The sequence below is a fragment of the Hetaerina americana genome, unplaced genomic scaffold, assembly GCF_022747635.1.
Source record: "Hetaerina americana unplaced genomic scaffold, ioHetAmer1.1.p SCAF_1, whole genome shotgun sequence".
In the NCBI taxonomy this organism is placed as follows: Eukaryota; Metazoa; Arthropoda; class Insecta; order Odonata; family Calopterygidae; genus Hetaerina; species Hetaerina americana.
This window is the reverse complement of record NW_027286069.1, coordinates 41,883,448-41,904,719: the sequence shown is the minus strand read 5'-3', so window position 1 is coordinate 41,904,719 and position 21,272 is coordinate 41,883,448. Positions and strand designations below refer to the sequence as shown.

General features: G+C 40.7%; 1 protein-coding gene across 1 annotated transcript in view; it reads right to left on the bottom strand.

Moving 5' to 3' along the window:
- LOC139697499 (scavenger receptor class B member 1-like) overlaps positions 1–19,984 on the bottom strand; it is a 33,770-nt gene extending 13,786 nt beyond the window's left edge. The window contains exons 1-3 of the mRNA XM_071596230.1: positions 19,939–19,984; positions 19,209–19,300; positions 7,728–7,888 (exon numbers count right to left, since the gene is read on the bottom strand). Of these exons, the coding sequence (XP_071452331.1) occupies positions 7,728–7,888; positions 19,209–19,300; positions 19,939–19,984 (299 nt within the window). The remainder of the gene's footprint in view (positions 1–7,727; positions 7,889–19,208; positions 19,301–19,938) is intronic.
- Between the last annotated feature and the right edge of the window lie 1,288 nt (positions 19,985–21,272).

Here is a 21,272-nt window from a genome sequence, read left to right as displayed (position 1 = left end):
TATCACCTTGACCGTTACGTTACTTTACCTTTTCTACTTTCATCCTATGGAATATCCTTTGCCACTTACAATTAGCGTTTAAGATTGTGCAAAGATATAGTCACCATTCCATTTCATCCATCTTCGAGCCTTACTCATCTCGGGAACTCACCACTCGGAAACGATAATACGCCAACCAGTAGGTGGATGTATTATCGATTCTTATTTCCCATCTCCATTTCCTCTTGTCCTCACTTATTTCTCTTCTCTCTAAATTTCCATTTCCTTCCCGCCTAATCTATACAACATTGTCACTCTTCTCCATTCCCTTAAAGGACGTACACCTCTGTATCATGGAATGGGTGCCATTACGCTCCTACTCAACTTGAGAGCTATCGATGCCACAGAATTAATAAATAGTACCTATATGATAGTACTTAAGACGGTTTGAGCTTGAATACGTGAGGCTTTCTGGATTTAATATTCTATTTTTTGACTGCATGTACTGTATCAAATTAAAATCGATTTAGCTACATTTAAAGTCACATTAGTATTTTTGTTATGTTTTTGATTAACGATATTGCTTATTTTGCTGAAAAATAATTTATAAAAAACGATGATACTTGATACGGGTTGTGAAACTTGAATTGGGAAGGAAGTATCAAGTGTTTGGGAAGACGCAATATTCGTTACTTGTAAAAATCAATCCTAATATTTATTTTGTACTTCGGTATTCAGTCATAAAATAATCACTTTTCGACATTTAATCATAAAATGTAATACATAATAATGAAAACTCATGAAATTATAAAAACATGACAAGAGTCTTTCGCAACTAATAGGAAATAAACATGTCATTTTAGTCCATTACTAAAAAAGGAAAGAAAGACCCGTACGGGTACCGTATAATAAAATCTGTGGAAAAGTACGAGTCTTTCTTTCCTTTTTTAGTAATGGATATTAATTACTTCCACGAAGTGAAGCCTGAAACAATAGAATATATGTCATTTTAGCTTTGAATTGAGATACTCATCAATAAAGGCCAAACAAATGAAGGCGAATTTTCCCATTCGCGATGAAAAAATCGAAAATAAAGGAACTTTATACTCTTTTACACAAAAAACTATTATATTAATCAATTCACATAGGGAGACAAGGGGCGATCTACCTTAGTCAGCTACAATGGTCTACCGCAGTACTCCAAGAACTGGGGTATATTACACTAATGGGAAAAAATTATAACGTCAAGAGCTATAAAAGAAACCAAGTATTGTAGGCTCGATAAACAAACAAAATCTGTAAGAATACATACTATACCTCGGGGTGAGCGGACAAACTCAGGGACCACCCCAGGGGGCACACGCCCCTGCATCCCATACGCCCCTAAATCTGTTAGATATTAGCTAATACCCTCCCCGGACTACAACCTTGACGTGGTGGAAGGGCTTGTGCGTTCCTAGGGCCCCTAGAGCTGTGCTGGCGGGAGTAATAATAATTGCTCCTGGTAGGGTCTCCCATGCTAGATAGGTCGAAGGTTAGGAGCCAGACGAAAGGTAGTCCACGCAGCGTCTGTTCCTCAGTGAGGTGGCTGCAATGGCGTCTGACCCAGTAAGTGATAGTGTCACGTTAAAAACACTATTGAGGAACGCAACGGGAAACCACCTCAATTATCATTCCCAAGATTAACATGATGGACTATACAGAGATTTTGAGTCCTGGCAACTACGGGGCTCAGCCCAATCGGCCGTGTGTCGTGCCTGGCAGCAGGGGAGGCAAGGCTTCCGCGGTCGTCATCCCACGAAACCCTTGCAAGGGAAAACCAGCAGCAGAAGGACAGAAGACGCAGGAGAAGAAGACCATATTAGTTAGAATAGGAACGTAAAATGTTAGGACAATGATGAGGACAGGGAAATTGGAGAATGTTAAGCGAGAGATGGAAAGGGGAAATATAAGGTCTATGTGAGGTGAGATGGAAAGATAGCGAGGATTACTGGAGTGATAAGTATAGAATAATATACAGCGGCGGGGACGAGAGCCAACGAGGGGTTGCCATAGTATTAAATGAAGAGGTAGGAAGAAGCGTAGTCGACATAGAGCAGGCAACGGATAGAATACTACTAGTAGAGATAAAAGCAGAACCTACGAACTTGGTTATTATTCAGGTATACATGCCACCGAGCAACCATAAGGAAGATGAGGTCGATAGGATATACGATCAGTTAGAGGACACAATCGCGTGTGTTCCTGCATGGAAACATTTGACAGTGATGGGGGATTGGAATGCGACGGTAAGCGAAGGAAGAGACGGTGACGAGGTCGGGGACTACGGTTTAGGCACTAGGAATGACCGCGGGGAGAAAGCAGTTGAGTTCTGCAGGAGACAGGGGTTAGTCATCACCAACACTTGGTTTAGACACCACAAAAGACGCAGGTATACATGGAAAATGCCAGGTGACTCAGAAAGGTATCAGCTAGATTATATTCTGGTTAGACACAGGTTTAGGAACAGTGTGGTAAATTCCCACAGCTTCCCGGGAGCGGATGCGGACTCAGACCGCAATTTAGTTGTTATGAAATGTAGCATTTGTTTCAAAAAGATAAGGCAGGGGCGGCGAGTTAGAAAATGGAATGTAGAAGCATTAAATGGTTTGAAAAGGAAGGAATACAAACAGGCGGTAGAGGAAATCATGGAGGATGGTAAAGAGCTAAGTACAATCGAAGAAAAATGGGAAGACATTATTGGAACCGTTAACGCTAAAAGGACTAGGAAACCATAAATCACGGATGAGATGATTACAAAGATGGATGAGAGGAGAAAATGGAAGAATGTAAACACAGAGTTAGGCAAAATGAAGTACAAAGAGTCAAACAATAAATTGAGGCGGGCAACAAATAAAGCAAAAGAAGCATGGTGGAAGACGCAGTGCGAGGATATGGAAAGTCTTCAGAGGAAGGGTGAAATCGGTGCGCTGTACAGCAAATCTTTATCGGGAAGTAAGAAAGGGAGATCAACGCTAGCAGTTAGAGATAAGGCGGGTAAGGTAATAGTTGACGCAGGGAAGATACAAGAGGGATGGAAGGAATGTATAGAAGAACTGTATAGTAAAGAGCTTAGACCAACAGAGTTAGACATAGAAAAGGAACATGACGTAGAGGAAGAGAACTTAGGTCCAGGCATACTAGACAATGAGATAGAAAGGGCATTAAGGGAGATGAAACAAAATATGGCCGTGGGGGTAGATAACATTCCCGCGGAACTTTTAAAATGCTTAGGAAAATGTGGGAGGAAGAGGCTATATGGGCTGACCCGTAGTATTTATGAGGAAGGAATCTGGCCGGAAGACTTTGTGAGATCAGTTTTAGTTCCTATTCCGAAAAAGGTAAAGGCCACGTCATGTGAGGACTATAGAACAATTAGTTTGATATCCCACGCAGCTAAAGTTGTTCTCAGGATCATAAACAAAAGGATAGAGAGTAGGGCAAATGATTACTTAGGGGATGATCAGTTTGGGTTTAGGAAGGGGAGAGGTACGCGTGATGCCATTGCAGTAATGAGATTATTAATCGAGAGGAATATAAAACACAACCAGGAGGTATTTGCCTGTTTCGTAGATTTCGAAAAAGCGTTTGATAGAGTGAATGAGGAATAGATTGGAGGGAAAGAAGGCTAATCCGCAACCTGTACATGTCTCAGACTGCTCAGGTGCGAGTGGGAAACGGGGAGACCGGTTGGGCAGTGCTAGGAAGAGGTGTAAGGCAGGGTTGCCCATTATCACCGTTGCTGTTCAACCTGTATGCCGAAGAAATGATTAAAGAGGCATGGGAAGAACTGGAGGTAGGAATGAAAGTGGGCGGGGAATTCGTAAAATCAGTTAGGTTTGCTGATGACCAAGCTTTAGTTTGTCAGTCAGCCAAGGGGCTGCAAGCATTGCTTAGTGAATTGGAAATTCAGTGCGACAGGTATGGGATGAGAATCAATATTAATAAAACAAAGGTTATGCTATTTTCTAGAAAGAAAAAGGCTAAGCTTAACATTAGAATAGGAGGGCAAAAACTAGAGCCGGTAGAACAGTTTACGTATCTCGGTAGTGTTTTGGACCAACACGGTCAAAGTAGTAGGGACGTAAGGAGAAGAATTGCGCTAGGCAAAGAGGCTTTCACAAGGAGGAAGGAGTTGATGACGGGGACGTTGAGTACGGATGTCAAGAAAAGACTCGTAAAAACTTTGATATGGAGCGTAGCTATGTACGGCGCGGAAACGTGGTCATTGAAGCAGGAGGATAGACGTAGACTGGAGGCTTTTGAAATGTGGGTGTGGAGAAGAATGGAGAAGGTGAAATGGACAGAGAAGAAAACAAACGAGGAAGTACTTGGTATGGTGGGCGAAGAGAGGGGTTTGTTGGGAGCAATCCTATGGAGGCAGGAAAAGTGGATGAGGGGGTATTGACCGGCAGCGGGATGTTGAAGACTGTAATAGAGGGGAGAATGTTAGGCAAACGAGGAAAGGGAAGGAACAGGATAGGGATGTTGGACGGGATGAAGGGAGGAAGAAAGTACTCAAGAGCTGAAGAGAGACCTGATGTAAAGTAGGATGTTGTGTTTTGCTAGGGGTCACAAATTATTTAATTAGTAATTATGTCTATCCAAAAACCTACCTTAACCGGTAGATTACCTAATAATAATAATATGTCCATCCAAAAACCTACCTTAACCGGTAGATTACCTAATAATAATTAGTTAATAAACACGGGGGTTTTCTAACATATTGAAATTAGCAATGCTCCTCGCTGACAATATCACCACTGCTATATTTTTGTTAGGAAGAATGACGGAAAAGGAAGGTAGGGAAGCAGAGTTATTCATAATTCCGAAAGATAAATCCGCATTAGATATGCTTTAGCGAAATTTTCTGAATATATTCGGAGCATTCGACTTTGAGACAGAATGTCGCTGCCAACTGCACTGTGTCAGAAAATAAGCATATAGCATGGCCATCGAAAAAGACACGTGTCAGGAGACAGGTGCTAACCATACGCTCAAAGTAAATGTGAAATGAAAGAACGACTCTTTCCGTTTCATCCAACGTCAAGATCAAAGGTAACATCCGCTATTTGAGGAACTTGGTGTGCGTTCACTCACATTTTTTCTTTGTTTGTGGTTTGCATAAGAATTGATTCAAAGAGCAATCACCAGGTACTATGGCGATAGGTAAAAAGTATACAAGTGCCAAGCTTTATATTCCGAAGGGAATTTATTGTGAGCAATGTCAGCCTCTTGCACGTATTTTCGAATGGCATAAACATTTCCGCCAAGGTGGATAATTAGTGGAAGGTCGAGATATTTAAACTTGAACACTTTCTTCAAGTTCAAATTTCATTTTCTTTAAGTATTCACTATTGTTCTTGCGTTATTGACTTTTCTTCCTGCATCCCCAATATCTCATTGTACATTACTCACTTGCAATATTCACCAATAAGAAACATTTTCACATCCTAGTCGTCTTTCATATAATGTGAAGGTTGAGCTCACCTAGTACTAGCCCTATAGCGTGTGAAATTTACACAACAGAGTAGTCAGCTACTTTCCCAGTGCCGCCAATGATTTTCCAGGAAAATCACACAGCTTGGGTGAACCTAAGGGTGCCCAGAGGCGCAATACTGGAAGCGAACCCGGGCCCTCCACTTATTATCCCAGCTCTCTACCCAATGGACTACCACGTCCATCAAAAAATCAAATAAAGTTCCCTACTTGGAGAGAAGTTATGTATTAGTTGTCTTGTTAATCGGGTTAGCTGCAGCGAATGACTAACTGGATATTCGTTCGCGCAATTCTTGTCAACTCTCTGAACTAAATTTCCGTCAGTAAGCTGCGACAACTTTTAACGGTGCCTAAATTGAATTAAATTTTTCATATTCACCGTTTTTATGAATTTATAGGTAAGCAGTAATCAGCATATAAAAATATTTTAAATATCACAGGATGAGATGTATATACAGGTTGTAGTTTTAGTTTCTATAGTTTCCCATTATCAGTAGGATATTCGGAAACAAAATTCAATTTTTATGAATATACTTTACGGTTTCAGGCTTCACATTGTGGGAGTGTATGATAAAGCAATTCGTGGAAACGCGTTGTACAGGGTCCGTACAAATTAGTATCGGGACTGGTTCCAAACATCAAAATTTAATGCAGTTATCATTACAATTACTTAATAATCTTCAAAATACATTCCTCCTACATCGATATACTTAGTTCGCCGCGCCTGCCACACGTCAAAAGTCCGCTGGATGTCGTTGTCCGGAATACTGTTGAGAGCCTTTGTCGTCGCCGCTTGAACCGCCTCGATGGAGTCGAACCGATATCCTTTGAGCTCCTATGGAGCTATCCTTTGAGGTAATAACGTTGCCGAGAAAATCTTCATCTTCCTGGACGCAGTCTAAAATGCTTTGCGAAATTTCCACCCGCGACAGTTTTTGTTCCTTCCTCAAGACTTTCGGCACCGGCTTAGTGCATACTTTCCTCATCGCAAGATCCTCTGTTACAATGGTGTGGACGGTTCCGACTGAAAGGCCGGTCTCCTCACTGATTAGGGCGATGGTTAAACGCCTGTCAGAGTCCAAAACGTTTATCACTTTGGCCACCTGAGCATCGGTTCTGGCGGTCGTCGGGCGTCCGACGCGGTGCTCGCCTTCGACGAGTTCCCGTCCTTCATCAAACATTTTTTGCCACTCAAAAACTCTTGCGCGACTTCAGGAATCATCCCCATAAGCCTGTTTAATGAGTTCAAGGGTCTCCGACGCGGATTTCTCTAGTATAACACAAAAGTTCACAGCGTAGCGTTGCTCGACGGTGCGCTGCATGCTGGTGGGACGACATCACAAACAATCACGTCATAGAAATCCACCTCCTGTCTCAACGCATGCCCGGAGGCGACTAAACTAAAGTGCGCCTGAGTGGTGGGGGGCTCCCCTACCGAGCCGACCGGTTGGACTCCCATCCACCGCTCCGTTGAGGCTACAGCGAACCAGTTACGATACTTATTGTACGGACCCTGTATATTAAAATAAATTCTGTGGAAAAGCACAAAATCTTTTAATATGGCTACCATTTTAATGATTCGCAACCAGTTAAATTTTTCTTTAATAAAGTTTACATCACATTATTACTGAAATATTTTTAAAAAATTCCTTCCTAAATGTAAATTAGCTCCTTCATGGTTACCGATTCCAATATATTCCCAGTGAATTACGTGTGAAAACATTTGCCTGTAAGTCACAGAAGCACCTACAATAAATTGTTGAAATTGACACTGCATAAGAGATTGAGTTATGAATGCCTTTTGGCGATATTTATCTAGAACGTAATAATGGCACGCCATTACTACTTCTGACGAAGAGTGCCACTATAATCTGAAAAGATACTCAAGGGTACCATGAACATTCATACCTGAGAAACAGTTGAAAACGATGGTCCCGGACCACAGCATTGAGTTTGTTTCCCAACCTGAATATCACCCAATTTGAATGTCGACTGTACGATATGCATACGGCACCCAATCTTCAACTATAGTGACGGTTAGCGAATTTCTATATTGCCCTCAACATATTTCTGCGTCGTAGCAATATATCGGGAGGCATCACAGGGAGAAACCACAAAGTTACCATGACCTCAGAAATCAATTTTTCCCGATTTTCAAAGCTTTCAAGGCATGTGAACACCTTCAAAACGAGAAACCTTCGCTCACTAACCTGTAAACAAAGGGGCCAACTTCCTGGAGGTGGAGACGTTCCTCTCCGCGGAGAAATGCTTCTGAGTTGGTGACATTGAAGATATACACACGCAAATAGATGGGCACCGGTGGTTTCTTCCAAAGACCGAAAGCATAGGACCCCTCTCTAAGTGACAGCGTCTGTTGATGGTGAGAAAAAAGAGATTTAAAATAAATTGACGTCGTTAAAATTAAATGAAGACTGAAGAAAACAGCAATTATCATTTCGAAAACAGAGACAAACTATTTACGCTAACTTTGGGCTTTTTAAGTTTACGGGTCGAGTGGCATCAAAGAAGTTGAAATAAAAGAATCCCTGGGAATTATATACACACACACAGACACACACACACATATACTACCTTGATCAAAAAGTTCCCGGAATAACCACCGTGTGGCGCTCCCATCGTTCCGATTTGAGTTCTGTTTTTTTTGTTAAATTGGTACATCTGTTGTTGATATTCCCTTTAAATCTTAGTGTCATAACTTGACATTTGCAAAAGTTACGTAGCCAAGAGTACATCTATCTCTCTGTGTGTTGGCGATTTTTTACAATTTCAGAAATGGATTTAAATTTGCAACAACGAACTTGTATTAAATTTTGCGTAAAAACGGATTTAGTGGCGCACGGACGTTGGAAATGTTGGAAAAGTGTTTCGGCAACGATTCTCTAAAAAAAACGGTCGTTTACCAGTGGCACGAGCGGTTCAGAAGTGGTCGTGAGTCAATCGAAGATGATGAACGCAGTGGCAGACCATCGACATCGAAAGTCGGTGAAAAAATTGATAAAGTAAAAGAAATGTTGGTCAATAACCGCAAATTAACCATCAGAGAAATAGCGGAGGACTTGAACATTGCCTATGGATCCGCCCAAGACATTGTGGTTAATGATTTGGGTTTCCGTCGTGTAGCATGCCAAAAGACCTCAATTTCATGCAAAAAAGAGACCGTGTTGACGTCGCAAAAGACATGATTTGCGAGGCTGAATCCGATCCCACATTCATCAAAAGGATCATTACTGGAGACGAGACGTGGGTTTATGAGTACGACACGCAATCCAGACATCAGGCAAGTGAATGGCGTTCACCAAATGAGCCGAGACCAAAAAAACCACGTCGTTTTCAGTCAAAAAAGAAGGCAATGCTGACGGTTTTCATGGATTACAACGGTGTAGTGCATCATGAATTTTTGCCAGAAGGCCAGACAGTAAACAAAGAGTATTATTTGGGCGTTATGAGACGTTTGCGTGAAGCAATTCGCCGAAAGAGACCAGAAATGTGGGCAGAAAACTCGTGGATTTTGCACCATGATAACGCACCGTCGCACAGTGCTATCATTATTCGTAATTTTTTGACGAAAAATGCAACAAATACCATCCAACAGCCACCGAATTCACCTGATTTGGCTCCCTGTGACTTCTTTCTGTTCAATCGAGTTAAAAAACCATTACGGGGAACGCGTTTTAGCAGCCGAGAGGAAGTAATGGAAAAATCGCAGGAAGCACTGATGGACATACCGAAAACCGAATATAAAAAATGTTTCGAGGATTGGATCAAGCGCTGGCATAAGTGTGTTGCAGTCGATGGGGATTACTTTGAAGGGGACAATATAGATTTAGATGAATAAACTTGTATTTTTAATTTTCTGAATAAATTCCGGGAAATTTTTGATCAAGTAGTATATATATATATATATTTATATATTTACATACTTGGGTTCTTGGCAGAACTTCAGACAGAATTCTTGGCAGAGACAGTCACGGAGAAAAAAGAGCAGTGGCGCAGAAAATCTTAAAGTACCGGAAGGAGAATAGACGAAATAGGAGTCCGGGAGACAGTGACTTCCTCGCAATAAAATCCATCCAGAGGACACTGAAGGAAAATAACTTAGTGATACAAAAAGCAGACAAAGGGAACTCAATGGTCATTTTAAAGAAAGAGGTCTACATCGACAAATGCCTAAAATTTATCAGTGAAAACCAAATGACTATCGTTCCGAAAGATCCCACGATCGCCTTCCAGAAACATTGTAAGAACATAATTAATTCATGTGAAATAACGATTTCACGCCAGCAGAAACTTAAATTAATTCAGATGAACCCCAGAGCGCCTCGTTCCTTCGGTCTGCCCAAGATCCACAAACAAGAAAATCCCATCAGACCAGTGGTTTCCAACATATCCGCACCCAACCACCTGATTGCCCGAAAAGTGAACTCTCTGTTCCGTGACTACACTAAATTCGCCCCTAAATACGGAGTGATAAACTCAAAGGTGTTAGCTGAAAGACTAGCGAAATTAACCATCCCAACTAAGTGTATGCTTGTTTCTTTCGACGTCAACAATTTGTTCACCAATGTCCCGTGTAAAGAAGCAGTCATGTTAGCTGAAGCCACCCTAGTGAAAAAGGGCGTGGCGGCCCCAGTGATTAGTGAATTGTGCTCCATGATGGACGCGTGTGTTTCGCAAAACTATTTCTCGTTTAATAACAACATTTACGTGCAAAACGAGGGGCTGGCCATGGGATCCCCTCTCTCGCCGCTTCTCGCAGAGTTATACATGGACAATTTTGAGAGGGAACTGTTGTCTAATGACAAACTGGCAAAAAATGTGTTTCGCTGGTTCCGCTATGTGGATGATATTTTTTGTATATGGAGTGGTTCCCTAAGACAGCTGAGTATATTCAATCAGGCCTTGAATCTAGTCAACCAATCTATTCAGTTCACTACAGAATTAGAGCAAAATGGGTCCCTTAATTTCCTTGATTTAAAAATCACGCGTTCAGGCAAAAAATTAGAATTCGATATCTTCAGAAAACACACATCCACAGATCAAGTCATCCACGCAACCTCCAGACATCACCATACACAAAAACATGCAGCCTTCCATTCTCTTCTACATAGACTAATAACTATCCCCCTATCCGAAAAAAACAAGAATAAAGAACTTGGGATAATTAAACAAATAGCCATTAGCAATGGGTACTCTTCTAGTCTTATAGACAACCTTCACAAGAAAAAGTTACGTAGGCAAGCCATCAATAATATCTATGGGGAGACAAGGGAGAGGGATAATAAATGGCAAAAACTTAACTATTTAGGAGACATTAGCCACCAAGTCATGAAACTCATGCCCGGATATAAATTCGCCTTCTACAACCGGTCCAATCTGAAAAACATGATTTGCCATACCAAAGATAGGGTGGATATCATGGAAAAAAGTGGGGTCTACAGGTTACACTGTGACGAGTGCTCTGCCATATACATTGGCCAAACAGGGCGTAAATTCAAGGAAAGGATCAAGGAACATGAAGCGTGTTTACGCAAAAAGAACCCCGCCTCCTTGTTCGCGAAACACCTCCTTGAACAGGAACATCAGAGTGATTTTAGACCTAAAATTTTACACTTGGAAAATAAGGGACTCAAGCTCGACTGTTTAGAGAAATTTGAAATATTAAGAAATGTGTCCGGGTCAAATATTCTCCTTAACGATGTTATAGACTCTTCCCATTCCCCCCTCCTTAACTTAGGTAAGTACCTAGGTGCTTTACCACCTGTGGTGCCTCCCCTCCCCTCTCCGTCAACCGCCGTACCTTCCCAAGTTGGACACTCATCTCCACACCCTAACCCTTTCTCCCTCTCATCCCAATCACCTCCTAACGATTTTTCAAACCTCCCTCACCCCCTCCAGCCCCCCCCTCTCACAGTTTGAAAAATGTATTTAAACCTAGACTGGGAATATTCTGTACCTGATGATGTCGATCTTCGACGAAACCCGGGTCGTACAATAAAGCTCTTCTGTGGGATAACATAGTGTATTTCATTTTGATACTTGGGTAAAGCTGCGATATATATATATATATATATATATATATATATATATATATATATATATATATATATATATCGCAGCTTTACCCAAGTATTTTCAACTTTCTGATAAATCAACGACAGTTTTGTGGTTTATACGAGGGTCATCCGGAAAGTAGTACCCGTTCGTGAAATAAAGACACAAAAGTAAATATTAACAAACATAAAAAATTTTATTTGAAAGAGGATACTTTAAACTACTTCTCAACATAATCTCCAAGCAAATTAAGGCATTTGTCATAACGTGTGACAAGTTTCTGTATTCCTGCTGCATAGTCCTTCGCCGCCAGCTCATTGAGATACGCGAGGGACCCATCTTGCACAAATTTTTGCATAATGCAGATGGTGTTTAACAATTTCATGAACAATTGTTCGAGAAACATTGGGAAAATGCTCACAGATGTCATCAATTGTGACGCGCCGATCGTTCCTCACGAATTCGTCAACTGAGCTCACCAGTTGGTCTGTAATGACAGACGGTCTCCCCGAACGCTCATCGTCGTGTGTGTTCCCCCTCCCCATGTTGAAGTTGCGACACCACCGCCGAACAGACGACTCGTCCATTACATTGTCTCCATACACCTCCTTTAATTGGCGATGAATATCACATGGGCGAACGTTTCTTGCATTGAGGAATTTAATCACTGCCCTCACTTCACAACTGGCGGCGTTCTCAATTTTTTTAAACATTGTAAACAATCACAGAAACAACACAGGCTAGCGTCACGCAACTTGGCTCAGAGAAGGCAGACAAGCCACTGAAGCTATCTGACCTCGTCCAGCGGCTACTCGCGTCGTCAGCACTTCATGCGGCACGAACGGGTACTACTTTCCGGATGACCCTCGTAATATCCCCATTTACGAGTAATTTCCATTTGTAGCGATTTTTCTAAGTCGCCAGAAGTGCGTAAAACCAGTGGCAGACAGGTACGTGTGCAGTCACAACGCCTTCATTTTTCCTTACCGCGTATTTTAGTTTTTTTAATTAGTTTATACGAAATTACAGTATTTTGGTTTACTAAATACAGAGTATCTTACCATAGATTACTCAAGAGTTGAACTCCGTCATTTCTTCATGCGTATAGCTTAAATACAGGCAAGGGCTTAAATACCTGTAAGTCAGTTTACTAAAAAAATAAACACATGTTCCTGCCACCACACGTTGTTTTAAGTAAAACGGGTTTTTCGATGAATAGGAAAAAATAGCATCTTTCATCCATCTGTTCTAAACTTAATCTCTTTGATTTATTGACATGATCTCTCCTACCGTAGTACGATGGGGGTAATAATACATTTTCATCATGACTGCTAAAGAGACCTCCTTCCAATTTATGCAAGAGCTTCAATCTATAAGTTAACCTTCGCTCCGTGAGTGATTCCCAGACTAGCTGCTCCAATATTTTGGATACGCTACTAAGTTTATCATAAAAACGTTTTCAAATCCAGCTCTTCTACGCCGCACGCGATCCAATTCGGCAATTAACCCAACTTCATGAGGATCCCATATACTTACAGCATATTCTAAATGAGGCCTAACCAGCGACAGATAACATTTCTCTTTCACCTTTTCATCACATTTACCAAGTGCTCCTCTAATAAATCCTAATTTTTTGTTAGCTTGTCCACATATTCCCCGTATGTGTTTCCCCAGGAGAGAGTGCGAGTGAGGGTAACGCCTAGGTCAGGGTGGCCGAGCTCCTTGATAGTCCGAGGCATTTTTCAAATTTTGAAATTTTTCGCGAGCCGCAATGAAATGCGTACTTAAAAGTTATGCTAAAAAAGTATCAAAAATTATGTTACAGAAATTATATTTATTGAAAACATAAATAAAAGAACGAATTATGTGTATTGAATTTAAATATTAAAAATTAAATACATTTATTTAACTTCTCTTGTTAATTCTTTCAAATTCGCTGAATGATTGGAGACAGCACTTCTCAGGAATTCTTTCAGATGCTGGTAAGTTAATACTGATCGCTGTTTGGATTTAACGAAATTTAAAGGGGAATAAAATGATTCACATCAGTACGTTGTCCCGAATATTGAAATAATTCGAAAATCAGCCTTTTTTAATTCAGGACACATTAGCTGTTTTCCAATCTCTGGGACTCTTGCGATCCACCGGCGGCTTCTTAAATATTATTTCTAGATACGGCGCAATTTCTGAATATAGATCCTTTAATATACGAGCGGAAATTTCATCGGGCCCGGAGGATTTATTAGGCTTAATATTTTTCCGCAAACGTTCTATTCCTTCATGTGAGATTTCAATTTTGGGTATCGGTTGACCGGCACGATTTGGTAAGCTATCGGAGGCATCCGGTGAGATATTGGTGAAAGCGTTTTGAAAGAAGGAATTTAATAAGTTTGTTAATGACTTTTCCAAACTGCTGGAAACTCTTTCGCCTTTATCATTTTTGAATGAATTAACAGTTGACTTATTTCACTGAGTCTCTGACGTATAACCAAAATGCTTTCCGATTCTCTTTCAAATTTTCAGGTAACCTTTTCCTTTTGAATTCCCTTAACGCTTTCCGAAATTCATTCTTGGCATTCGCTCTAGATATCTGGTAATCATTAGTGATCTCATTCTTTTTGTCGCTAGGGTCGCTATCATGCCAAATATTTTTCATTTTGGCATTAGATAACCTTTGACGTCGTCATGCCTTGCTAAAATCCGCGTCGTACCATCCAGTTTCAGTGTTATCTTTTATAAATTAACTGTAAATGAACTTATTGACAGCGGAGCGCGTGATCTCAAGGAAGTGATTCCACGTATCCTCAGTATTACGGCGATTATTATCTTTCTTAGAACTTGCCAATTGATTGTGTAGCACGCACTTTAGGCCATTGTAATCCCCTTCTTTCAACAAGTAAATTTTCCTTTTGGGTTTCTTATTTCGGACCCCATGTGGCGAAAACTTAGCAAACGAGGTCTGTTCAAAAAGTATCACGACTTTTGTGTTTTAAAAAAAAATATTTATTTATGCATGAATATCTATTTAGTTCCCGTCAAAGTAAACCCCACTATATGTTTTAAACTTCTGCCAACGTTTTTTTTCCAATCCTCGAAGCACTTCAAAAAATCATTCTTTGTGATCTTCTTCAGCTCCTCAGATGCAGTCTTTATCTCGCCAATCGCAGTGTAGCGTCGTCCTTTCATGGGCCTCTTCAGTTTCGAGAACAAGAAAAGGTCCATGGGGGCCAGGTCTGGAAAATACGGTGACTGCGGCATTGTTGGTTTGTTGTTTCTGGCCAAGAATTCGCGAACAAGTGTGAACGATGTGTGAGCAGGGGCGTTGTCACGGTGCAAAATCCAATTTTTGTTATTCCACAAATCCGGGCGTTTATGGCGGATTCCTTCGTGAAAATTGCGCATAACTAGCAGGTAATATTCGTTATTTACCGTTCTACCCTGTATCAAGAACTCATGATGAACCACGCCCCTGCAATCGAATAAAACTGTCCAAGGCGAGGGGTTTGCTGTGACGCTCTCAATCTGCAGCCTTGGTGCAGATTGAGAGCGTCACAGCAAACCCCTCGACACCACCCACCCATTTCACTTCCGAGTTCAATTCCCTGAGGGAATCCAGAATCTCTTTAGATCCACGGCCCGCGGCATCGTCGACGCCAACAAGAGCCAAGACCCGCATCCTGAAACACTTCGTGCCCGCAGCCGCCGCTCCAACCACCTTAGTCACCTTGGGAACGCCCCCACTAGGAATGCCCCAAACCGTCAGGCTATGCTGTGCTTATGACGTATAATTTAAAAATATCCTGTATACGTCTGTTACTCATGGAGGATTCTCTTAATGTTGGCGATCGATTTTGCCTAAAGATAAATATTATAGCATACTTTCAATTAATTAGCTCAAACTTGAGCAAACACTTAATTTTTTCAACGTATTCCATGGAAACGCGAAACCGCATATTTTAAGATTTTCTTCCGCCAGTGGCGATCAAATATGTACATAAATTAGTTAAGTTTTTTAACAAAGTGTGAAACAAAAATAAACCCTGAATCAATCTAAATGATTCCTTTGAAAATCTAAAAACAATATAAATGGTGAGAACAACCTTTTAAAATTACAAAATAAGATTTTTGGTAATCTCATCGTCGGCTGCTATCAATAGCCTAAATACGAGCCTAATAGTAATCCTAAAGTTCTCTTTGTGGTGACTAAAAGCACGCGTCGACAGGCAGGGAGTAAATAATTGAGGCGACATCTTTAGAGATCAAGTACGACGACCGGCTGTAAAATCAGTGGACCATTTTATCACACTACCTTCAAGTAGATGGAGCTGGTTGAGCATGGAAATATGACTGGAATTCCAAGAAAATTATTAGATTCCTCATAAAACACAGTTCTTCATTGCCATCGGTGATGTCACGTGACCCAGACTCGAAAAGGACCCGTAGTCTGCCCATGGGCGTAGGCAGATATTTTGTTAGGGAGCGGTCATAAACGCTCTTCAAGGAAATCCCCTAAATAAGGGGTGACCTCTTTTTAAAACCAGACCTGCAAATTCTTCTTCCCTTCCACTTCCACTGCCCAGCTCAAAGCCTCACTTTCTATGCTACTCCCATGAGTCTGTCATATCTTATTTCCTCCACTCAAGTGTCGTCCCTATACTACAATATGAGAGTGTGCGACTTAGGTTTTCCGAAAAAAATACTTAAGACATGCTTAGACAAAACTTTGGAGGTTATTGAATTCCATCTTTTTTATTTCCAATTATTCAACGTATCTATTAACCCACCCAGGTGTAGGGAACGACCTATTATGACCAATCCATTAGGGTGAGATCAAAAGAAATGCTTTCTCTGGTGGTGGCAAATCAACATGTTTCCACTGCTGTTTTGTCTCTGGGAAATAGTAGTGGACCCAAATTTCATCTCTGGTGACAAACCGGCGTAGAAAAGCTTGTTGGTTGCTCATAATATGGGTCAAACATTGTTCAGAAATGTCTATTCTGATGCGTTTGTGACCATACGTAAAGAGTCGTGGCACCCATCTAGCAGATAATTTTCTCATAACCAATTCCACCGTTAAAATTTGATATGCCTGTTCAGATGACATTCCTACAGCTTCAACAATTTCTCGTACTTTCAGTTGGCGATCCTCCGTGACCATTTTATGCACTTTTGCAATAATTTCTGGTGTAGTGGCACATTTTGGCCGGCCATTAGCTGTCCCAACCAAACTGAAACTCGTTTTTCACTTGAAAACAGTTAAATATGAAGGAGCAGGGTCCCCCAGAGTGTTCTGAAAGTCGGCATAAATGTCCTTTGCTTTCATACCTTTCTTTACGAAGTATTTAATCACTGCTTGAATCTCAACTTTTTCCACCATCATTAATCATGACATGAGAACGACAACAGAGAGAGGCGTCCGCACCACAGGTCTCATCCCACAGCACTGACGCGTTACTTGTTCACCCATAAAGGATTACCTATTACCACGAGGGAAACTCGACACCACCACCAGAGAAAGCAAAGGCAATACGGTCGGCCGGAAAGGTCATGGCTTCAGTTGTTTGGGAAGCAATATGTATTCTGCTGATAGATTATCTTCCCACTAGTCAAACAATTAATGGTAAATACTACGCCAACCTCCTGGACCAGCTTCAGAAAAAGACACATGAAAAAAGGCCAGGTTTGGCAAAGACGAAAGTCATATTTCATCAAGTCAATTCACGCCCACACACAAGTATCATGGCCATAGCAAAAAAACGGAAACTAATATACGAATTGTTGCCACACCTGCCTCAATCGCCTGAATTGGCTCTATCAGATTTCCATCTCTTCCCGAGCTCAAAATTTTCCTTGGTCGATGGAGAATCTCTTCAAACAAAGAACTAACAACTAATGTAGAAGGGTATTTTTCAGGCTTGAAGGAATCTAACTTTCGAGATAGGACCAAGACATTGGAATATCGCTGGGCCAAGTGTATTAGTGTACAGGAAGACTACATTGAACAATAAAAAAGCTTCACTGAGTTAAGTCGTTTATTTCTATTCCATTCCAAGAACCTTTCCAAGTATCCTCGTATCTAAAAATTGCTGTTTAATACCAAGCCTGATGTTGAAGACTATGCCACACACGTACCCTAAAGGGTTCATAACTGAGTCGTAAAACCAGCGACTCTTTAGCGCCTTCCTCGGATCGCACTCAGACTTTGTCCCTGTATATACCGATAGATCGAAGTCGGAATCTGCATATAGTATGCCTGTGCGGTGGTCTCGCGCTACCATGGAGTCATGAGGGAAAAACTCAGTCATTTTTGTAGTGTTTTCACATCCGATCTGTTAGCGATCATGATGGCTTTACGCGAAATAAAAATAAATAACTGTTCTTTCCAAACTTGCTCGGACTCTTTGAGCGCGTTTAAATCCATTTCCGTATTTTCATCAATGCACTCGAAAGTTCAAGAGATCCATTAAAACTTCCTACCACTTCACAAAAAGGGGAACAGGGCATCCTGCGGGTGAACTCATGACCATGTAGGCATTACTGACAATGAGAAAGCCGACAAAGCAGCAAAAGAGACCCTGGGGAAGCTCGAGACTGATTCCCAGTTGGTACCTGTTGAGGACTTTAAGGCCGCCTTGTGAAACTCAGATTTAAACCAGGGGAAGGAAGCTTGGCGGTCCGTCGATAAAAATAAATTGAGGGCAATAAAGTCGATCTTTTCGGCGAGATCCTCTTCCATCCGGAAAAATCGGAGGTAGAGGACGCCATCACGCGCTTGAGGATAGGGCATTACGCCCTCACGCACTCATATCTCTTCACGGAGGAAAAAGCGCAATCTCGCTGCGAAGAATGTGACCTGCCACTGACGGTGAACCATATCCTGACACAGTGCGACAAATACGAAAGGGCTAGAGACACTTTTAAAATATAGGGTGATCTAAGTAATATTTCAGGAGATAACCCTAACTCTTTAAATAGAGTTTCAACATTTTTAAGGGAAACTGACCTAATAGGAAAACTATAGCTGAGTTATCCTTTTTTCAGGAATATGGTTTTAAATATTTATGTATGTATTTATTTATCTCTTTATTAATAGGGTATTTGGGGTATAAACCTTTTGACAGTGGTGCAAAATGACCATGACTGCCGACGCACCCTAAAACTACACTACTACTACTAATTATTGTGTGAGACTTACTATAGAGCTGGGTTCGAAATATGCAAAAAAATATCAGGGCCACAGAGAGGGAACTAATATTATCATATACTTTCATGCTGGACTTAAGCGATGACACTATTGATTCAAATTGGAAAATATTACTAGGGAGACAGATATTACATAAGGGGGGGTTCTAAATTTTTCCTAAAGGTATAATGGGAAATATGTATGAGTACGAGTGAAATAAGATGAGGGCAAACAAGACTACATTTTTTTCCATCTCATTTGAACTACGCCGACAGGGAAGAAATAATTTTCCGTAACACGAACCACGGGAATAATTTTACCGAAGCAAATTGCATATATAATTTTATGTGGATGCATTTCTTATTTTCAATGTGAATGTTTAACTTAAATGAAGTATACCATTTTCCGACAGTGTCTCCGTCCAGATAGTACTCACATGTTTAACAATCAGGTTGTGCGGATCCAAAACAGCAATGAGATAAGCAATGGCAGTTAATGCAATGCCCACGACACCAAGAAGTATTGATCCTGGAAAGAAAGATGGTTATAGTTAGTCATCTGACTCTCTTTTAGGCTCATAACACATAAGTTGTCCGGCGAATGTAATAATTGTAGACAAAATGTATAGTTATATATGAAGTCCGAAATGTTAGTCAAATGTCCATGCAATTTAAATCGGAGAGTTGAGAGCAGGGATAAATGAACGTGGACTTAATGGAGACGTACCTATTAATGGAGACGCTAATATTACTTCATATATAATATTCGATAAAGATGCAATTTTCAGTGACTTTTGTATTATTTCTTTGAATTCGAACTATCTATAAAAATTTTAAAGCAGAATATAGGAGAACGTGGTCGAAGGGCTAATGCATTCTGATAACCTCTACAGCTGTGGTGGCGGGAACCTTTGGTATGGTAATCCGTTCCTGTTAGGTCGTAGGGTAGGACCCAGACGAAAGGTCTATTTCTCAGTGAGGTGGCTGCAAAGGAGTCTGACCCCAGTGCGCCGGCCATTTGAGAGATGGTGTCACGTTAAAAACACTATTCAGGAAAGCAAAGGGAAACCATTTCAATTATTAACCCATGATAACCGATGATGGACGGTATCATTAAAATGAGTCCTGGCAACTAGGGGACCCAGCCAAAAAGGCCGTGTGTCATACCCGACTGTGGGAGACAGATCTGTGAGATGACGGCTGCTGAAGCCATCATCTCACAAAATCCTCTCGAAACGAAATCAACAGCAGTAGATTTTATTTACAAAACTCCGCACCTTAATGATAGACTATCCTCATTGAGTTGATACCACCTACTAGGACTCTAATTCAACGCCACTGGAGACACAAATTGTTGGAAAGACCTTGCGATTTACTGGAAAGAGATGTGAACACAATTAATATTGCATTATCCCATGTTATCAACTTCTTATTATTGTATAGTTCATTTTTTTCCTAATGGCTACATTTTTTGGACAGTGAATAAGAGTCTATAGATAAGTCCTTGTAAACAAGTCCATCAGGTGGAATGATGAAGCTCCAAAGAAATATACGGGTAGTTTGTAATACGTGTCCGTCGGTCAATAAATTTAATAGGAAAGGAAAGATGTGGTTTGCGAAAATAAGCAATTGGCGGATTAGATTCGAGAGGTTCTAGATGTAATTCTATCTTTTTTAGGGAAGGGAATTTCCCTTAGATTGACTTGATGAGAGATTAAGGGGAGGAATAAATTTTTTTCAACGGTAAAAGTGGAAATCGACGATAATCTCTCACATATTATTTCACGCAATAAGTATTACAAAAATGCAATACTCTGCTAAAATATTGAATAGAACTTTGAAAATAAAGGGATGTATTGATGAAGCACAATAATTTACTCAAACATAGTAATGGAAGGAAATATTGAAGGAAAACACAGCGGAGGAAGTCTTCGGATGAATTACGAGTACGTACGAAAAGGGAATGACGGAATACGTCAACGCAAGGAACTAAAAAGGTATGAAATGATGGACTGAGAACACAATAGTTGGGCCGTCTGCTAAAATCCAATCTCGTGATGAAGCCTTACGAGTGTAGTTCAAAGTTGGCTAAAACTGAACTTTACTTTAGTCATTCATTGGGATATGGAAATTTATTTCGTCGCACCCGTCGAAGGAGGAGGAGGGATTCAGAAAGTGCGATACGGCGTTGCTGAAACTAACACGGGAGAAAGCAATAAAATTTAGAATGTTAAGCCACGAAATAAATTAATAATATTATGGTATTTAGGCTATCCATCTCATGTAAGGATTAATATTTTAGAATTTACCGCTAAATTTGAATCGAATTTAAAAACCTGCCGGGAATAAATGAGCGGGTGTGACATAACAACGAAGTAAAGGGAAAATCTTAAAGCTCATAAGGACAAAACCAAGTGATAATAATATGTAGATATTGCTTTTTACCACATCCTCGGCCAAAGGCCATCAACTAATAACCCTGAAGTTATGGATTAATGACA